The sequence below is a fragment of the Colias eurytheme genome, chromosome 2 (assembly GCF_061535395.1).
Source record: "Colias eurytheme isolate Ceu_HAF_F1 chromosome 2, ilColEury1 Martin Lab GWU primary, whole genome shotgun sequence".
Lineage (NCBI taxonomy): Eukaryota > Metazoa > Arthropoda > Insecta > Lepidoptera > Pieridae > Colias > Colias eurytheme.
The window spans coordinates 11,703,636-11,725,451 of NC_142981.1; the positions used below are offsets into that span (position 1 = coordinate 11,703,636).

At 35.8% G+C, this 21,816-nt stretch overlaps 2 protein-coding genes across 2 annotated transcripts in view; one reads left to right on the forward strand and one right to left on the reverse strand.

The window, feature by feature from the left end:
- Positions 1-4,089: 4,089 nt before the first annotated feature.
- On the reverse strand, positions 4,090-5,516 carry LOC149910707 (uncharacterized). The gene is made up of 2 exons (XM_090116195.1): positions 5,311-5,516; positions 4,090-5,117 (listed from the first exon to the last, which is right to left on the reverse strand). Exons 1-2 carry the CDS (start codon positions 5,377-5,379, stop codon positions 4,209-4,211), a joined length of 978 nt encoding a protein of 325 aa, XP_089972321.1. The 5' UTR covers positions 5,380-5,516; the 3' UTR covers positions 4,090-4,208.
- Positions 5,517-14,185: 8,669 nt separating this feature from the next.
- The window catches only part of ush (Zinc finger protein ush), a 164,417-nt gene continuing 156,786 nt past the window's right edge, over positions 14,186-21,816 (forward strand). The window contains exon 1 of the mRNA XM_090116270.1: positions 14,186-14,329. Coding sequence (XP_089972396.1) covers positions 14,290-14,329 — 40 coding nt within the window. The 5' untranslated portion in view covers positions 14,186-14,289. The remainder of the gene's footprint in view (positions 14,330-21,816) is intronic.

The window sequence follows — 21,816 nt, forward strand, 5'->3', positions numbered from 1 at the left end:
AGAGGTCATGAAGTAGTTTTGCAAAATTACAATAAACTAGCTGTGCCCGCAGTTTTACGCGCGTTGCTCCGCTCAAGTTGGTCTTAGCATGACGGTATATAGCCTACAGCCTTCCTCGATAAATGGGCTATCTTACACCGAAAGAATTTTTCAATTCGGACAAGTAGTTCCTGAGAATAGTGCGTTCAAACAAACATACTCTTCAGCTATCATAATATTAGTATAGATACAGTTCTATTAAAATGTCTTTCACCTTCATTAATAAAAATATAAATAAAACCTTGATTTACATGGAATATTCAACATAACAATGATTGCAACCGAATTTGTTATCATTAGGATACAATTCCGCTATCAGGAAAGTGTGACGTCACAGAATGTTCGCGCCGTGGTCGACGCGTGACAGGCCCGTGGTAGTCTTCGAGCTTTAGATTTAAATTAAAATAATAATTTATAAAACAGGTCAACGCACTGCATCATGATTACAAGTCAATTTTATTCGGGAGCGGTTAGGTGATGAAATAACGATAGGTAAGGGTTAAGGGATGTAATAAAAAGTAAAACATGCCATGAAAACTTCTTTGCGATGAGCAATCTCCAAAAAGGAGAAAATATTATGAGCTTATTGCAAATGTTATGAATTTTATAATACTCAAACTGTTAGTTATAATTTCTATCAGTAGACATTATGATCGCCTCCTTGGTACAGTGGTTGACGCGAGAGCGTAGAACCGAGTGATCCTGGGTTCGATTCCCGGTGGAGACGAAAAATGTCTCGGTCTTGCAGGACACAGCAGGCTGATCACCTACTTGTCCCTAAAGAAAATCGATCAGTGAAACAGATGTATAATTCATCTGCCCCTTACCCCAATTGGGGACATGGGACTTCACTAAGCTAACATCGCAGTTGCTCCTTGAGATACCCTTGGATATCCTTGATAATTTTGGGGCGTGTAGCAGATGCATTTCGTATTTTAACTTATAGAAATTCTCTATGGAAAATAATGTAGAGTTTATTCTCTATTACTATATTACAAACAGAAATTTATGTGAAGGCTTCATCCATGAAACTAACCTTTCAGGAGCTTTGCTCTGCGTTAGAATTAATTGTAAATAATACTAATTACTAATATTTTGCTCTATATTTACATTCTGTAAATACTGAATACCTGTCATGAATAAATGTCAACTGAAAATATAATAAATCACTGATAATAATAATTAAGTAGTTCAATAGCTGAAATATTTTATTTAAAATCACGTTATGACTAATTGGAATGGAGCAATGCAGGTAAAACCGCGGTGCACAGCTCTATATAAAAATATTCAACTGTCTAATACTATAAAGGATTTTTTTAGTAACGAATTCCCTTTCTGTGGTTTATATTGAATCTTTTCGAGTCACATTTGTTACTCAGAAAAATGTAATATAGTTGGTTATAGGGATAAGTAAGAGCAGTGGTGGCTCAGTGGTGAGACCTAGGACTTCGAATCGATAAGTCCGGGGTTCGAGACCGGGCGAGCGCGCAGGAAATAAATTGATTTTTCAATTTATCTGCGCATGTTGTAACATCACCACTGCTCGAACGGTGAAGGAAAACATCGTGAGGAAACCGACATGTCGAAGAATCAAAAAGTTCGACCATATGTGTCATCCGCCAACCCGCACTTGGCCAGCGTGGTGGATTATGGCCTGTACCCTCATAGGAGGCTCGTGTCACAGCAGTGGGAACATATATGGGCTGATGATGATGATGATGATGATAGGGATAAGATAAAAATACCTACTTTATTCGATATTGTAATTAGTGTGAGATAATAACCTTTTTTAAAAATTGCATGTGCAATGAGTATCACTACATAGTATAAAACAAAGTCGCTTTTTCTGTCCCTATGTATGCTTAAATCTTTAAAACAACGCAACGGATTTTGATGTGGTTTTTGTTAATAGATAAAGTGATTTCAGAGGAAGGTTTTAGTATATAATTGATTAGGTTTTAGACAAATCGGGCAAAGCCGCGGGCGGTAAGCTAGTTTATAATAAAAGTTTGTTTGTAATAATAGTATGTTTATAATTATGAAGTAAATAGCAGGTAAGAATATGAAGTTTACTGAAAAGTGCTTAAATAAATAAAGTGTTACGTAATAAATAAGATAACTTTAGTGCTAATCGCATAAATTGGAATATTTTTCTAAAATGTTATTGAAACTACTGCGTGTCTAACTTATTATATAAATATGTGGTTAAATAATAAAATCACTTTGAAATCCGGTTAAATCTTGACTTATTCCGATATAGGTACTCTGACTTAATACTTAAGTAAACTATGAGGTTTATACATGTTAATCTCAGGAACTACTGGTCCGATTTGAAAAATTCTTTCGGTGCTAGATAGTCTTTTTATCGAGGAAGCCTATAGGCTCATATTATCACGCTAAGACTAACAGGAGCGGAGTAATGCGGGTAAAACCGCGGGGCACAGGTAGTATTTAATAAATGTCCGATTTAGTTTCAGTGTGACCATTATCAAAACTGATAATTATGATGGGTGTAATCTGTTACCTACCATACGTCTACTGACGCAATATTCCATTAGTTTTAGAAAATAATATATTATGAAATAACATCACTGATATAAATATTATTTTGCTTTTTTAGAATATGTACATAAAATTTTGCACGTGGAATTATGATTTTTGCGTTTTATTTTACGTTTGTTTCAAAATATTTTGTTATTATTATAATTAATTTGAATAATTATTTAAAGGAAGCCTAAATTATAATAATTACAACGATAAATAGGATTCCGGTAAAAAAAAAGATAGATATTTACCTATAAGTTTCAAATTTGTTGCGAAAGATTAGCCGCCCGCCCTATCTTCGCCTTCGCCTAGCTTGTTATTCCAAATAAAGACCGAGAGAGACTATCTATTATTACGATTTATTGAAATCTGTTTAGCCATATTATTATATTCACATAAACATCAAGTGTCACTTTTGTAGAAAATAATTATTGTAGGTATTCTACTAGTCCACTTTTAATTTTATAGTATTTCATTGGACATTAGTTATTCCTTTATCTTTTCTTCTTTATACAGTACTACCTTTCCGCCCGCGGCTTCGCGCGCGTTTTCAAAGAAAAACCGGCATAGTTCCCGTTCCCGTGGGATTTCCGGGATGAAACCTATCCTATGTGTTAATCCAAGTTCTAAATTTCATTGTTATCGGTTCAGTAGTATTTACGTGAAAGAGTAACAAACACAAACACACACACACACATCCTCACAAACTTTCGCATTTATAATATTAGTAGGATATGTTAGTTCTATGTTTCAAGAACTTAGATTTATATTGTATCTAGAGCCAAATCTATCTGGAAATAGTTTGTCACGTGAAGTACGGACACTTATAATAATGAATGATATAACGTAGAAATAGAAATTTATATAGTTCATCGAATTTGTTCAAAACTTAGGCTTAAAATAATTACGCAAAATGTATCTTTTTGGTACATATTTTACATTTTACGTTGTCATTCATGAGTTGTAATGTCGCTGTGAATTAAATTCTTAAGAAATTTATGCTTCATAGATGCATATTCTCAAAATATGGTTTTTTGTATTTCAGACAATGACTTTTATTCAAATTTGATTTTTAAACTTATTTCCGAGTAGGTATTTTGCTTTATGAGTAATGCAATTTTATATGTAATTGGATAATATTATTTCGTTCTTGTTTTACTGTGTAAATTATTGCGCAATATGATATTTTAAACATTTAACTGGATTTTAATTTGCACAATGTAAATAACTGAATGTGGTTGCTTGATCCGGTTAATGATATTTGCAAATGATTTCTTTATTTGTTTGAAATGTGAGATATCGTTAGAGATAATGTGTTAGGCTTGCCGCTTGTGTTATCAGTGGCGGGGCGAGCCGGGGCGGCGCGGCGCGTCTCGCGACAGTCAGCCGCGCCCGCCGCCGCACTACACTTCATTTCTTGTACATTCTACACCGACCCGCTCGAGCGGGCCCGGGGAAACGGAGCGGAAACTCCGCGCGCGTGCAGTGCAGTGAAATTAAACAACATTTAACTTTCAACTCGTATATTTTGAAGCTTACGACGACGTAACTTAACTATTAAGTAGTAGATAGGACAGTCTTAAGAGTACTACAGCTAGAGATCGCGAGATCTATATCACAGTCGGTCAGTGCGCGGCGGCCGGCAGCGGCGGCGAGGGCAGCAGCCGCAGCACGGGCGGCGCCGGCGCGCGCTCCTTGGCGTGCCGCTTCACGTGCTTGGCGAGGTGGTCGGAGCGCATGAAGCGGCGGCTGCACACGCGGCACACGAACTTCTTCTCGCCCGTGTGCGTACGCTTGTGCCGCGACAGCTCGTCCGAGCGCGAGAAGCGGCGCTCGCAGCCCGGCCACGCGCAGCGGAACGGCCGCTCGCCCGTGTGCGTGCGCGCGTGCGCCTTCAGGTGGGACGACTTGAAGTAGTTCTTGCCGCAGCCGGGGTACGAGCACTCGTAGAGGCGGCGGCGAGCGGCCGGCGCGGGCGTCACCAGCCACACGGCCGCCGTGGGCAGGATGGCGCCGGGCACGAGCACGGCGGGCGCGGGCCGCGGCGCCAGCGGCACCCAGCCGGGCGTGGCCGCGGCCGCTGGCATCTGCGGCACGCGCTCCTCCTTCTGCTCCGGGTGCGGCGATGGCACCCGCGCCTCCTCTATTATCGCAGGAGGCGATTCTGGGCTGGGCGTCGGAGGCGCGGGTGGACTTTGCGTTTGGCTCGCAATATATTTATTTTGCGAGTAACTGTGGCCCCGGTTCATTTTGAATTTTAGCGTTTTAAGCATGTTCATGTGTTCGGGGGGCGGGGGCAGAGGTTCAGGACTGCACGTGCCGTCCTTGTGAGCTCTCATTATGACAGAGGGGCGGGAGGAGACGGGGCAGGGCTCCGGCGGCGGCGTAGTGAGCAGCAGCCGCGCCAGCTCGCAGCGGGCGCGCTTGCCGCACTCATCCTCGCCCTCCGAGTCCGAGGGCTGCGGGGTGACGAGCCCGGCCGGGGGAGACTCCCGGGCTCGTTTGACTGCGGCTTTCTTCAGCGGCAACTCGACCTGTGAGACAAAGAGGGACGCACGTAAGTAAACGTTCGGTGAGTCAGAGCACGCGCGCGCTGCGTGTTCGCGCTGCGCTCCGTACTTTCGATTGCACAAGGTAAAGAATATTTTTACGACGTTACGTTGGGGGAAATATTATTTTTTTTTATTTTAAAAAATTCGATAAAATCATAACTTTATCGAAACTCACTTTTAAGTCCATCAACGGCGGCGTTGACGGCGGGGAGAGAGGACCGCAAACATCGAGGATAGTAGACATTCTGATTACTGTGAGTTCATTCAAAGGTGAGAAACTTTCTTTTTTAATTCACAAAACTTGTAGTCGCGCGGGTCGCGTTCCCTTTTGGGTGATGCGTGTGGTTTCGTCGGCGATAGGCAGACGAATAAACCGCTCCGCGAGCGCTCGAGGTACGAGGCACGGGCTCGCGCGGGACGCGGGGCGGCGGCGGCCAATGGGAGCGGACGGCGCGGCGACGCGGGCCAATGGGCGCGCGGCGATCACGCAGCGGGCGCGTGCCGGCGCGTGGCGTTCACGTGCACGCCGAGTGACGGCGAGGTCGCGTGACGTCACCGGCGCGCCCCCGCATGACGTCGCAGGGGCGCGGGCAGCTCGCTCGCAAGGTCGCCGCTGCATCGCGAGCGCGTCGCCTGCGACGCCGTGTTTTGCTGCATTTTGGCAGTCAACGACCGCGCTACAAAACGAAACGGAAAAGAAACGCATTTCAATACGTTGCCGGCGTATCTATGAAGCGTACCGACCACACGTATTGTGATCCGATAACCAGCTCCGGTACGAGCTTGCCAAATGCTTAGGATGTCGTAAATTTTAACACTAGATTATGTTATCTGTAGATACATTGCCGTAAATAAAGAAGTCGTCTAAATATAGATAGACTGCAACGGTATAAAATTTTATTACATCAAATTCTTGAAACGGAAACAAAGCCTTTATATATAGAAGATAACGCTGCGCTATAATGGAAGAAACAAAGTATAAAAGTGAACGGCTTTTATTTCCATGTGTAACGATTGCGTCAGGAACAATCTCGAAAACGATCTGCGACAGCCATAATGCTCATATTATAATTTATAACATTTACAGTTTCTATGGAATATTCCAATAAGAATCCAGTTGAATAAAATGCTACATTATTGCGTCTAATGTCAAAATGGACTTTAGACGCAATAATTATTAAATTAAATAAAAGATTCAAAGAAAACAACATTCTTTTTTTTTGTGATTCATGTTTTTTGTGATTATTTTCTGGTTAGAGAGAGCTAAGCGCAAAATCTTTGGACATGCGATATTTGAAACTTGTCTAGATTGCCAGTGTTCTACAAATCATACAACTTTTTAAATTTATCCATGAAGGTTTTATGCCAACACGTTGACTGTCAGTCTGTCAGCTTTTACACAGAGTATACAAAAAAAAGTAATCATTAGGTCAGTTTTGTTGTCATGTTTACGCGTTACATTTGGGAAATATTTGCGAATGACGGAATAACGGAATTGCAAGAATACTACGCGGTGTGACGGCCGTTGACGCGACCGGCCGTCTCGTGGCACGCGGCGCTCGCGTGATACCGCGCAGTTCAAAAGATGTTGCGGAATTTAAATATGTATGTATGTAATTTTAATGGAATTTTTTTGTTCGTATTTGATTAATTAAATAATTTAAAATTTGCAACATATAACGCTAATTAATGGTAAATCGATTAAATTAATTAAGTTCTACACAAGCTGTCCTGTTTCAACGGAAAAAAAGTGTTGATTGACGGAAATTTTCTTTTGAAGTGATCTTCTTCTTGCCTTTTAATGTTAGGTGCATTGAGAGAGAGCTTAATGCGCCCTAGCTAAGGCCCTAGCAATGAGATAGAGCGACGATTTTGGTATTTTAGAATTTTGCAAAAGAAAATTCACTTCTGACATGTGTACTCGGCACACACTCTTTTTTGGTTGTTTGTTTAAGATAAATAATTAATACATTGTGTGTTGGTTACGCTTTAACTCAAAAGCGATACAAACGATTTTTAAATTAAATAACCATACAAAATTCCTTTATGGGTCAAGGTTTAGAATAGAATTCCTCAAAGTATTAAAGAGTTGAACAACACAAACTTAAAAAAATGTACTAGTTCAGAGAGCCTATTATACAGGGTGTCACACTTTCCGTATACTAAGCGCGAAGGGACTTGTAGTTTTGCATACACTGATCACGTAAAAAATACTCAAATAACAAAATTACGTGAAAAATTTTTCGCCAAATTTTTGCTTAAAATCCATGTATTCTTCTCTAGCTTCGCGCAGCCGGCATATATCGCTTTGCTAATGTGAGCATTTTGTCTATGAAAACATAATCTTAAACGATAGCTCACGTGCGGGTGGCCAAGTTGGGCGGGTTGCTTTTTAGGGGTGTACACATGGAATTTTAAGAACTCCTCTATTTGAAAAAAAAATGCGTCTGGAATTTTAAAAGTATTTTTTACGTACTCAGCGTATGCAAAACTACAAGTCCCTTTGCGCTTAGTATACCGAAAGTGGGACACCCTGTATAAAAGGCGAATGGATGATGTGATATGAACGATGAAAATTCATGGAAAATTGTCACATAAGATCACAAAATAGTTCTTTCAGTTTCATAAATATTATGATATATTATTTAGTTACCTACATATTTTGTATTAAAATGTAATATTGACATGATTTTAAAAGAGCAACTATGGAGTTTCTTGCCGGTTCTTCTCCATAGATACTGCTTCCCGAATCGGTGGTAAATACTAAAAATATGTTATGACGATTCAAAATTTAAATAAGTGTTTGAGTTTGAGTTTAAAGCGAGCAATACAGGAAATTTCTAACCCGTTTTAAACAGAGCGTATTCGTCGGGACAAACGGCTGGTATTTAAGTATTAAGTAATCTATTAAGAGTATTTTAGGCTTATTTTATAAGTATATTTGTTATAATGATCATAAATAATTATGTACCTATATCTTAATCTAAAATTACCTACACAAAATATCAATGTAGGTAATTTTAGAGTACCTAATAAATTTTATTTTAAATTATTTTATTATTTATGTGTATAAGCGTGTATAAGCCAATAAATCAGTTTGAATTACATTTCGTGTTTTATTTTTATATCCACCATCCTAAAAAAATTCTACCCTAAATTGCACTGCTTCTCTTTTACGCATAAATAGCCCATAGGATGCCAACATTCATCCGTACCTCTTTTTTTTTTTTTTTTTGTGTGGTGTCTCTCAATGTTAGCCAGAAGGGCTTCTACATTTTAACGCGGACGCGGGGGTGAACTGAAGGTTCACCCTGGTAGCGACATGCACAAGGGCGTCCCCCCTTGACGGGGACCACGAACCTCGGCTTGAGCTGTCGCTTGAGTGGAGGAGGCCAGAAGGGCCCTAATCGGACGGGATCCGTACCTCATCATCATCTATCATTATTAGCTCGGATAATAAGTATTTTTTAATAATATAAATCGCTTGATGAAACTATTCATCGCTGCCGCTAATACCATACACCACACATTGCATCTGTGTGTGTACGTATCGCTGACGTGTGTGTGAATCGAAGCCGGATTGCTCGTGACGTGACCACTGAGTCATCGTACTGTGACCTAAGCATGCCTTGCTGTAGGTTTTATACTCGACCTCGTTGACTAATAAGATTCTAGTAAGACCTAAAATACTAGAACCTAAAATATAACAAAAAAATTGTTAATAAAAGTTGAGGTAATACGTAATGTATTTACACATACTACGTAATGTATTTACATATAATAATTATTATTTCCGTGCATTTGATAAAAGAGAACTTTCTCGAAAAATTGTGCATCATCCTATCTCGAAAATAAAGATAGTAGAAAGATAATGGTGAAGACGATGTAATAATAAATAATAATACACCATTTTATACGTCAATTGAAACAGCGACTTTAGAACATAGATTCTAGTAAATTCTTTTAGTCATATTAATTGCAACTATCCCAATGCAAAAGTTTTCATTGCTAGTCCCTATTATTTTTTGTTTCACAATAAACAATAACATAACATTGACATTGTTGCGGTAAAATATACAGAAACTAACATAATAATCATTGTGAAAATCTTTTCATACCAGTGAAAGTACGCAATAGTTTCAACGAACTCAAATAAAAGTGTAAATAAATAAAGCATTGCATTCGATGCTAGCGACATCTATGTTTGCGATTTGGCAGATGTCATTATGTTTTAATGCCATCTAGTGTGCAGTAGTGTAACTACTGGTGTGAACTAGTAAGTTTTGAATACAGCGCCATCTATGGAATTATAGTCGTACTATGTACATTTCTTTAGAGTTGAAACTGCTAAGTTGAAATTAAATTTTATATTATCTACTAGATGTCACTACTAGTAGTTGTATGACAATTTTAAAGTCCACACTGGAGTGGAGCCCGGAGAAGTTTCTCCTATGATGATTTTGAAAAAAAAAAAAAAATATATGTATTTGTTCTGTTAATTAATAAATATAAATTTTTGCGTTTGATTTTACGCGAGTATAACATTTAGAAATTAAAGCTTTTTTAACGGATTTATTTATTTTCCGCATGTTTCGAACACTTTACAGCGAGCGTGGTCACGGGGAGAATGGAAAATAATATAATGAATAAATCGCGTATAAAAACCGTTAAAAAATCTTTTATTTCTAAATAAATTGGTGTTATTTTGATAGATTTTTTTATAGATAAAACAGCGAACCACAGCAAATACAAAATTTTGAAGAGTATGTAAATAAAAAATAAATCTAAAATAATTTTCTTAAAACAAACGTATTATTGTATACGTAGTATATTATTATTAGTCTGTGGTATTATTATTAAATTTAAAATATATTTTATAAAAAAATATAATAGTAGGTATCCGCTTACTAGGTATCCGCCCGCGGCTTCGCCCGCGCAGTCAAAGAAAAACCCGCATAGTTCCCGTTCCCATGGGATTTCCGGGATTGCGTCATTTTCCCGGGATAAAAAGTAGCCTATGTCCTTTCTCGGGTATCAAAATATATCCATACCAAATTTCATGAAAATTGGTTCAGTAGTTTAGGCGTGATTGAGTAACAGACAGACAGACAGAGTTACTTTCGCATTTATAATATTAGTATGGATTACTTACAAACTAAACTATCTGACAATAGAGTGGACTTTAACTTTTGCAGGGTGCATCGAGGTAAGTTAACCTAATACATAATGTGAAAATAATACGTTACATAAAACTATGACGGTCGGCTGCCGAGTAGGTATACCTACTCGGCAGCCGCGATACACGCGACATGCGCTACACAGACCAAAAAGTTTGAGACGATGTAATAAAAGTTTCACTTTAAAAGGGAAAGTTTTCTAAAAGTTTTTAAACTTCGAAGGTTATCAGAGGGCATTTTTGATAATACATAATATGTTTGTTTGACTCCTTCCAATAATAATGACTCTACCATAACTAAAAGTAGAAATAGGATTATTTTATTGTCAAATAACTGCTCGCCCTGGCTCCACCCGGTCAGATCAATGATTTTTTACATGTACACAATAACACTGACTTTCATAGAAGAGTAGATAATAGACATTGTTATGACACAAGGAACAGCAAGGAATAGGAAATTAAATAGAAACACATAGTTAAAAATTAATATGATAATAATTAATAATTAATAAAAACATAAAGTTAATAATTCATTCATGGGCCAAGATATACACTCTTACAATAGAATTCCTGATAGAATTAGAGATTTGACTTGACTTACTTGACTTAATGTCCTGTGGCCCCTATGTGGGGCAGAGGGCGTCTACAGTGCGCCGCCATCGCGTTCTGTCTTGGGCTACGCTCTTCACCTCCTGCCACGTCAACCCGATCGCCCTAGCCTCCGCCGCCACCGAGCGTCGCCAGGATTGTCTTGGACGGCCACGCTTCCTTTTCCCTTGCGGAGTCCATTCCAGGGCTTGCCTAGGTATATGTGAAGTATTCCTTCTGAGGGTGTGGCCGATCCAAGTCCATTTTCGACGTAAGATTTGAAGAGATTTAAATAGTGCTAAATATAAAACTTATATAAAAATGTATCAGTGCAGAGGGCCTGCCATACTCTATAGGTATAGGCTATAGTAATGATTACACGGTAGATGAAAATCCACGGAAAGTTGTCCTGTAAGAACCACAGGATTTTATGTAAAATTGAAATGTAATACTTTGACTTCGTTATTGTGACAAATACAATGTTTTTGATTATTGTCTACTTACTTGAGAGTCTGTTGTCTTTTTTAATTTTAAATTATCTCTCTAGATTAAAAAAAACACTCCTGTGAACACTCTATAAGCTTTATAAATTACTAGCGGTCCGCCCCGGCTTCGCCGTGGTACATATTTCGCAATAAAAGTTAGTTATGTTCTTTCTCAGGGTCTAAAGATTATCTGTGCCAAATTTCACCAAAATCGGTCCAGTAGTTTATGCGTGAAAACCATACATACATACATACAAACCTTTCCTCTTTATAATATTAGTATGGATAAGTAAATTAGATTTTCTTTATTTTATTTTTTCAACTCTAGCAACGCGCATGATCTACTCTGACCTAAGTACCTACATATTTAGTATTCTAGTAAAATAAAAATAAAATAAATATAAAAAAGGTAACAAAACTGTTTGATTCTATTTTGAACGATCAAAGTTCTATCATCAAGCAAGGCTATGTATAGCCGTATAATGAAGTTACGTTACATTATACCTACCTACAGGACTTTCAATCACAAGTGCAAAAATGGGAACAAAATATATTCTTACTAGCTTCCCGCCCACGGATTCGCCCGCGTTTTGAAAGAAAAACCCGCATAGTTCCCGTTCCCGTGGAATTTCCGGGATGAAACCTATCCTATGTGTTAATCAAAGTTACCCTCTATATGTGTGCTTTCATTGTAATCGGTTCAGTAGTATTTGCGTGAAAGAGTAACAAACACACACACACACGTACACATCCTCACAAACTTTCGCATTTATAATATTAGTAGGATATTAAGAATAGACCTAATTGCATTGGTTGCGTAATATGATGGTGATGTAAAGCCGGCTTCTTACATACCTGCAGCAGGGGCAATATTGGAATTGCACCCTTTTTTAGCTCTTTAAGCCGACAAAATAGGGAGCAGTGAGCAGGACGATGAGCACGACGAGTGGCATGACGAGTAACGTGGTCACACTACGTCCCTCGTCACTTCCCATACCACTCGTCGAGTCGTATGGCTGGGGTATTAGACAGGCTACTCACCTACCTGCAGCAGGGGAAATATTGGAATTGCACCCTTAATAGGCTCCCTAATTGTGATGCGTATAGGCAAGCAGGGGCAATTTTAACATCTGAAATTGCTCCAACCACCTTGCAACCGAGATTGTTCCAATATTGCCCCTGCTGAAGGTTCGTGAGTAGCCGGCATGAAGCTGGAAGTGTCAGTCTACATTTTGATTATGAGAATACAAGCTTACCGCCCGCGGCTTCGCACGCTTTGTCTAAAACCTAATAAATTATATACTTTCCTCTTGAGTCACTCCATCTATTTTAAAAAACGCATCAAAATCCGTTGCGTAGTTTTAAAGATTTAAGCATACAGGGACATAGGGACAGAGAAAGCGACTTTGTTTTATACTATGTAGTGATAATTTTACCTATGCAATAATAATAAACATTTTCATTACATTATTCTATCGTAGGTACTTACTCCAAATTTGTCGGTAAATCATAATATGTATCTACAGATAAGACGAAATTGTAACTACCTATATAAAAAACACAACAATGATTATAATAATATTTACATACGATTTTTTTTATACTATCTTACTAATATTATAAATGCAAAAGTTTGTGAGGATAGATGTATGTGTATGTGTGGGTGTGTATGTTTGTTACTCGTTCATGCAAACACTACTGAACTGATTACCATGAAATTTAGCACACATATAGAGAGTAGCTTGGATTAACACATAGGATAGGTTTTATCCCGGAAATGCCACGGGAACGGGAACTATGCGGGTTTTTCTTTGAAAACGCGGGCGAAGCCGTGGGCGGAAAGCTAATTAATATTCATGAAACATAATCAAACTATTAGCTACTATTTAAATTAAAGACAATATTAATTTAAAGTAACTAGCAACCTGTTATAATTTTATAATTAGAGAGGCGGGAGAGCAACACAATATTATTGCAAATTGGAATTTCATCAGTTGCATTGGTATCATAGAAATCTAAATAGGTAAGCTATTTAGATTTCTATGACTCGTATGATTAAATGTACGCTCTGCTTGAAGGAAAATTAATTTTATAACCAACTAGCTGCTCCGCGCGGTTTCACCCCCGTGGCTCCACTCCTGTTGGTCGTAGCGTGATGATATATAGCCTATAGCCTTCCTCGATAAATGAGCTATCAAACACCGAAAGAATTTTTCAAAACGGACCAGTAGTTCCTGAGATTAGCGCGTTCAAACAAACAAACAAACTCTTCAGCTTTATAATATTAGTATAGATTAAGGCTATACAATACTGACGAAAAGGAAAGAGTAATGATTACTTTGAATGATTACAAAATATTACAAATGAAAACATACATATTATTTCATATATTTTTTAACATTTTTTTTAAACACAATATGTCACAACTCTACATTTTATTCTATTAATTTTCCTATTTATTAGTCATGTCCTTTGAATTATTAAAAAGTTATCCTTGATACTTTCCTCCATCCTTATTTGGTCCATGCCTTAAGTTATTAGTAGATATTAGTTACCTACTTACATACTTATTAAAAAAAGTTTTCTGTTTATATTTTATGATATTAATACTCAATGAATTACAATCCCAATTTTGATCACAATTTTGCCAATATATCGCATTTAAAATTTTCAAAGATAACTTTTCGAAAACGCGGCGATCTCTCAAGAGGGAACGGTAGGCGGGGCCAAAGCCAGCCCTCGCCTTTCCGCGATTTGGCACCTTATTATAAACTACGCTACGCCTCTAGTTTGCCTCCGACCGCCGAGTAGAGCGGACGTGTGTTCAGCCAAGCCAAGTTATCGGATATTATCGTGAATAAAAGTGCAGTGTGACATGGTGGTGCCTAGAGGAGCATGCTAGGTCATGTCTCGAAGGAAGCAGAGCAATCCTAAACCGTTGAAACGTAAGTTTTTTAAAATTTTCCCTAAAAATTTATGTAGAGTCTTGAACTCTACGAAAAGTTAGTTTGGAGAAAACTTTTTGGTTGAAGTTGGTATCGTGTTCAATTCGATTGTTTTTATTTATTTTTTGTATGTAGAGCCAGATGCAATAATATAAGTATTATTCTGATCTCTACATTACTACTACATTTGTTTCTTTTCAGCTCTATATTACGAAAAAGTGTTATCATTTACAGTTTGGAAAGTAACCAATTAAAAAGAATGTACAAAATCAATTGATTATAATAACAGCTTTATGAACTAAATTTATGGATTTTGTTTATAATATTTAAAAAATTAAATATTAAAAATAACACGTTACATTGAATTCATTTAATATAAAAAGCGTCTCTTTAAATACTCTATTGTTAATCTTAATATTCAAATAACAATTTAATTGCTTATTGATAGTAAACGGGATTCTAGCTAATTAATATTCATATGATAAAGTACATATTAGATATGAGTAATATAAGTAGTTTATTAACATTTATTTCATAGTTTTGATAATGTTATTACTTATTATCAACCTTACTATCGAAAAGTTAGCAGAACTGACTGGCAAATTCATATAACACCATAATTAACCATGGCTGGTTTTTGCGATCATAATATGAATTTGCCAGTCAGTTCAATTCACGGCGTAAACTGTCTGGAAGTAAGAGGTCATAAAACGGCCCCAGGCTTAGTTTAATATAAGTAATATGTATTTTAATGCAAGTTTTTAATGTCGTTGACTCTATATTGGCAAGCCCATTTGAATGGGATTATTATTCACAATACAAGTATTTGTTAATTTACATGCATATTTTTATATTATATAATAGCGATCCAATTTTTATTAGTAATTTATGTACAATATATATAATTGTTTATAAAAACTTTACATTGGTACTCTATTTTTATAAGGAATCCTGTAAAAATCATCTTAATAGGTGACTAACGGGTTAAACGATGTAAGCATGTAATAAATTCAAAATCTTACAATAATAAGAAAGTATATTTTATAAAAAAACGTCACAACCATGGTCACAACCAACAAATACGACTTTTTATTGACATGCAGAAACCAGAAACTAACATACAAGAATTTCTATACATCAAAACATGCTACTGTATGATAATCTCCTTTATATTATTTCAGTTAACATTGGGTTTATTAATTGAAATTCAAAACATTTATCCTTAATCATAATAATTGTTTACGTAAATCATAATATAATATTAATTATGTTAATCAATTAGGAATAACATACTGAAATATTTAGGTGTGATGCCGCACTTGGCTCTCATGCAGCCATTTTTTGTTATTTTTGGATGAAAAACCAACGAAAGTATTGTAATTTAAATAAATATTTTTTTATTACACTATGCACAATAATTATATAATACTGTAAGAGAAGCAAATAATATTTATTATTGTTTAAATATTTGTATTGTCTTGCCATAAAGTTATGCCGCCCTAGGCCTGAGACTAACTTAGCGTTAGCATACACATAGTTTTAGCACACACACAGTTTAAGTAATGGATTGTAAACTTAGGTATTTATAAATATTTATTGATTTGTATTTCAAAATTAATTTATTTGGCATTTTGTTAATATGAATACTTCCATACTATTAATTAAGTTGACTAAAAGGATAAAATGTAATACAGAATTTGCCTTATGATAAATATGGTCATTGACATTAATTTTCCAATGTGATTCACTTCTGTTTCTTTGACACCAATGACTTGTACAATATTATGTGTGACGTCATAAAATTTAAATTATTTATTAGCACGCTGTTTAACCCGGGTTTAAAAGGGGTAAATTTTTGTATGCAATATTTCAAAACTTTAAGATGTGATTTTTTTGAAAAATAGCCTGTCTTATACTATTTTTTTTAAACCTATTCAAGGAATAGCAATAGACATACAGTTTCGAATTTATAATATTAGTGTGGATTAAATACTAATTAGTACAAAGTTCTGAATGTCATTATGAGGCATGAATTAAGGTTCCCTAAGGTATGAAGGCATATTTCATATCATATTACATATATTGTACATTGTATATTTTGATGCACATAGTTATTATTGTTCTTTACATTGGAGAGATGAACCATTAATGTAATACAAAATAAATTATTTTTTTAAGCAAAACGTTATGAAGTTGAATAATTTCAAAATAGTTTTACCCACAGAACGAAAGAGGTTATAAGACTCTACCATGGAGTCTACATTATAAAATGCCAAATACATATTTCATGTTTTTAAGAGCTAGCGCGCAAGGGCAACTTTTGTCTCCGCAACAATTTTGTCTCCCCCATCAACTCTATAGGAAGTTGCGTCGCTATGTGCGCGCACTTTCTTACTAGCCCATAGAGTTGATGAGTAGGTTGGTTGGATGGGAGAGTTGAAGGGAGGATGGGAGAGACAAAAGTTGCTCTTGCGCGTTAGCTCTTAAATATGTTGTTATCCAATATATGTCCATGTGTATTATACATACAATAAAGACGCCATGTTCTAACTTGAAAATAGAGACTTATTAATTAAAGCATTAAGGAATATAATGTAGGACCGAATAATACTAAATCGATAATACAACAATAAAAGGATAATACATATTATACCTACATATAATATAATAAAATTTTAAATGTGTACCAAATTATGGAAATGAGATTAATTTTTTTCCTTTTATTAATTTTTATTAAGCTAATCATTGCTTTTGTAATATAATATTACAAGCGGTCCGCCCCGGATTCGCCCGTGGTACATATTTACGCTTTCTCTTCATACCATCCTTGGACTTCCACAAACATTTAAAAAATAATAATTATCGAAATCGGTTCAGCCGTACACACGTGATGCCGCGCGGCGCGATGAGCAGGACGAGGAGCAGGACGAGTAGCATAGTGTGGCTGGGGTATTAGATGACTAGTGTAGACTTTTGATGAGTTCAACTTAAAAAAATAAAATAGGTAAACATCGATGACTCTCAAAAAACTATTCGCTTGTATAATAAATGAATCACGTACCACAAGTGTGTATCAGCTGTGAATCAACATAAAACCTGTCGATTATTTTTATACAAGCATTTTTGTTTGCACGCCTCGACTCAAAGTGCGGTAGGGGTCAACACACGCTTATCGTAAAAGTATTCTTTGATTGTTTATTTATCAGTGTATGTGATACGTAATTATAACATCGTGGAAACATCCAGTATATCGGGATTGGATTACGGGAGTATCTCCATACATACATGTTAACATGCTTCACCTGTCAGTATGGCAGATAATAATATATTACTATATAATCCATACTAATATTATAAATGCGAAAGTAACTCTGTCTGTCTGTTACTCAATCACGCCTAAACTACTGGACCAATTTGCATGAAATTTGGTATGAAGATATTTTGATACCCGAGAAAGGACATCGGCTACCTTTTATTGCGAAATATGTACCACGGGCGAAGCCGGGGCGGACCTCTAGTTTGAATATAAATACATGTAGGTATGTTCGAATGTAACTTAATCCTTTTCATTCGATTTTGACCCAATTTAAAAGTTTAAGCAGATTTAATTGAGACAAAATTTGGATCAGTGACAATACAACAATTTCGTGAGTTTAAGTGTGTGTGTTGATTTATTTTTATTTATTCAGGTATATGTGTGACTATTACTATATATAAGTGAATACTGCGTATAATAATATTTACTGCTAAACTATAACACCAGCAGTGCAACTAATGTTCAAGAGCTATAATGAATAATCACTTAACATAAGGTGGCCCCAAGGGTGGCCCCATGGTGGCCCCCATGCTCCTTTGCTTATTTTTCTTAAAAAAAATATTTAATACAGCGCCATCTAGTAATCAAATAACTAAAACTTTTTGTAAACTAGACCATGAACTAAACTAGTTCATGATATAATATTTTGTTAGATAGACCTTTGCCGTTAAATTAGGGGTCACTAACCACTTAATTTACAGATTTGATTATCATAATTAAGGATTTAGAAATATGTTTGGTATTTATTCCGAATCATTTTGTTTCACTAGATTTTTAGTTTAAGTTTTCTACATTCTTACGAAGAATTTTTTTTTGGGATTATTTTGTATTTTTATCAAAATACATTTAACAGATTTGGTTGTATCGGGAATCAGACATATTCTACTTTAAATTGTTTATTGAAATATTTATTGTAATAAATATACAGGGTGTCCCACTATTGGTATACTAAGCGCGTAGGGACTTGTAGTTTTGCATACACTGATCACGTAAAAAATACTTAAACAAAAAAATTACATTAAAAATTTTTTGCTAAATTTTTCCTGAAAATCCATTTTTTCTTCTCTAGCTTCGCATAGCCGGCATATACCGCTTCTCTAATGTGTGCATTTTGTCTATGAAAACATAATCTTAAACGATAGCTCACGTGCTGTCAGCAAAGTTGGGCGGGTTGTTTGTTTTGGGTGTACACATAGAGTTTTAAGAATTCATCTTTTTGAAAAAAAAATTGGTCTGGAATTTTATAAGTATTTTTTACGTACTCAGCGTATGCAAAACTATAACCTCCTTTGAGCTTAGTATACCAACAGTGGGACACCCTGTATATTGTATTCTTAAAATATATTTAATTATATTATAGGTAAGTACCTTCTAATTATTACAATATGACTCAAGCTTCTAAGATAGTGTCTGTTCTGGAAATATTTTATTATCCGTGCCAAAATTATCAAAGACGACCGAAGAAAATAATCAACTATAACTTTTACGGCCGTGAACTATTCGATTAACCAATTTCTTATCAATACATTAGAGTATGCGATGCTATATTTAAATAAATATTTCTAGATATTTTAAACAGCACTAATTATCTAAAGTGTAAATTGCTTTGACGAGAAGAAGACAAATTATGTTATAAATTATTTATAATATTCCCCTTTCTTGTTAGGCATATGAAGAGAGAACTCGACTGCCGCGGTAAGAAGGGAGAACTGCACATATTATGCCAGTAGACAGGGTAATATTGGAGATATGTATTTACCTATTTACTAATATGTACATACATTATATAAAAAGGTATTATAAGCGGAAAAATTCATTTTATTGCACACATTATATGTATATAACGAACATTTTCAATATGACGAGTAGGAACGACTTTGTGGTACTCCTGTGATCCTCCTAGACCGCGCCTGCTCTACACACGCACGGAAAAACATAGGACCATTTAGCATATAAAGCATATGTATCAGACAATTGAAGCTTAATCATAGATACCCATCAGCCAATAATTAAACCCCATAAACGGTACAAAATAGCCAGGAAATCATTCGAAACGGTCACAATAGCTGGCCTGTCGGTACCTTCGTGCATTCACAATGACCCTTTGATACGCCGCCGGCTTGCTCCCGTGTCAAGCATTTTGTTTCGTTATCTTGTTCTGTGGCAGATAAATACGAGAATCGATTTAAGTGTGCAAATCATTTATTGTTCGGACTAGGATGATACTAAACTTGATATACATGCGCAGGCGCTATGCTTAAAAGTCTTGAATTGCCATTTTTATCATGATTACTGATTAATATGTTATATTTTTGATTTATAAACAAAATCTATACCTTACGGCTTATGTACATAAGCTACAACACTGCTGGACGTCATCAAAATCCGTTCCAACGTTTTAGCATGATTAATTTACTGCTCGAACGGTGAAGGAAATCATCGTGAGGAAACCGACATGTCGAAGAATCAAAAGTTCGACGACATGTCATCCGCCAACCCGCACTTGCCCAGCGTGGTGGATTATGGCCTGATCCCTTAAGGGAGGCCCGTGTGCAGTGGGATTTGGTAACGTATATGACTGTAACGTAGCTGATGATGATGATGTATTGTCATTTATCAACAAAGCAAACAACCGAACTTTCGTATTTATAATAATATTTATGTATATGTATAAATGTAGCATACACACAAAAATATCTTCTTTATTTTCCTTATATTATATTCAGATAAAGATGCGTGCATTAGCTTGTCTTACATAGATTCGTTTCACGCAGCCGGCTGGATAGATGAGAGCAATCTGCACTCACCTTATCTTGGCTACAAATGAGATGGTCCAACACTTGTAGCTTTAAGAACACGCTGTATATGATACTTAGTGACTAATTGGTGTACAGGGTGTGCGTAAAGTTCATTCTTTATTTTTTTCCATTGGGTGGATTATGTACTAGGTGTTTATGGTGTCTTATTTTAAATAAGGTAAGTCAGTAAGGTACATGAAGAAGAAAAGTTGTATTATTGTTTTAACTTTTTTGTAGCTAAAAAATAAGAGTAGACCTCATAATACTTAATAATAAATATATACCTAATACAATTTATTTTATATTTATAATAAGTACAAAATCTCTGTAACTGTAAAACATGTCATTATTAAATATTAACGTTAAAGTAAATGTAACGGGGATTATTTCACAATTATTTTTCCTTATTATTGTGACATTTTGTCATATTATACGTTGTTATAACTTTGATATTTTTAAACACCCTGTATTTAATTAACGTTCACAGCCTACATACCTAATGATCAACGATAAAAACGGAACGCATTACACAATAAAAGCACCCTTGTTTGATGAACGTTTAAAGAAATACCTCATTAAAGAATTTGTGATTCTTTTTTTATTTAAATACCTATTTAAATGTCATTTGTAACCATAGATTACAGAGCTCAATGAAAAAAAATTTGCTCTTTTTGGTCATAAACAAGTAGAACATGTTGTACCTATTTTTGTTTTTTTTTTTATTTGTTCTATTTGTTTTTTAAATGTTTAAAGGCTTGTTAATAGGTAAATAGGATTCCTTGTCTTTTTTACTAATTTGTTATTTCATAAAGTAAAAAGAACATGTTATATTTTTGTTTGTATTGGTAACCAATTAATAGCATAGTTAAATAGGTAAAAAGGTAATTTAGGTATGTATTTTTAAATTAATTTGTTTTTTTTTTCGGATAGGATTGTTAAGGCTAAGGTAAGATGTTATTAAATAATTGTAAGTAGCAGTTAAGTATTTAACTTTTATTTCTTTGACAACATCAACTATACATCTTAATTACTATTATAAAGGCGAAAGTTTGTATGGATGTTTGTTACTCTTTCACGTAAAAACTACTGAACCGATTACAATGAAATTTAGCACACATATAGAGGGTATCTTGGATTAACACATAGGATAGGTTTTATCCCGGAAATCCCACGGGAACGGGAAGTATGCGGGTTTTCCTTTGAAAACGCGGGCGAAGCCGCGGGCGGAAATCTAGTAATTATTTATTTATGTACACCCTGTAAATTAGTGTTTAGACACTTACAAGCATTAGTGCTTGCGGTATTGCTCTAGTAACAGATGGACAATATACCTACATATAAGGCCTTAGTCAGGAATATAAATAACTGGAAAC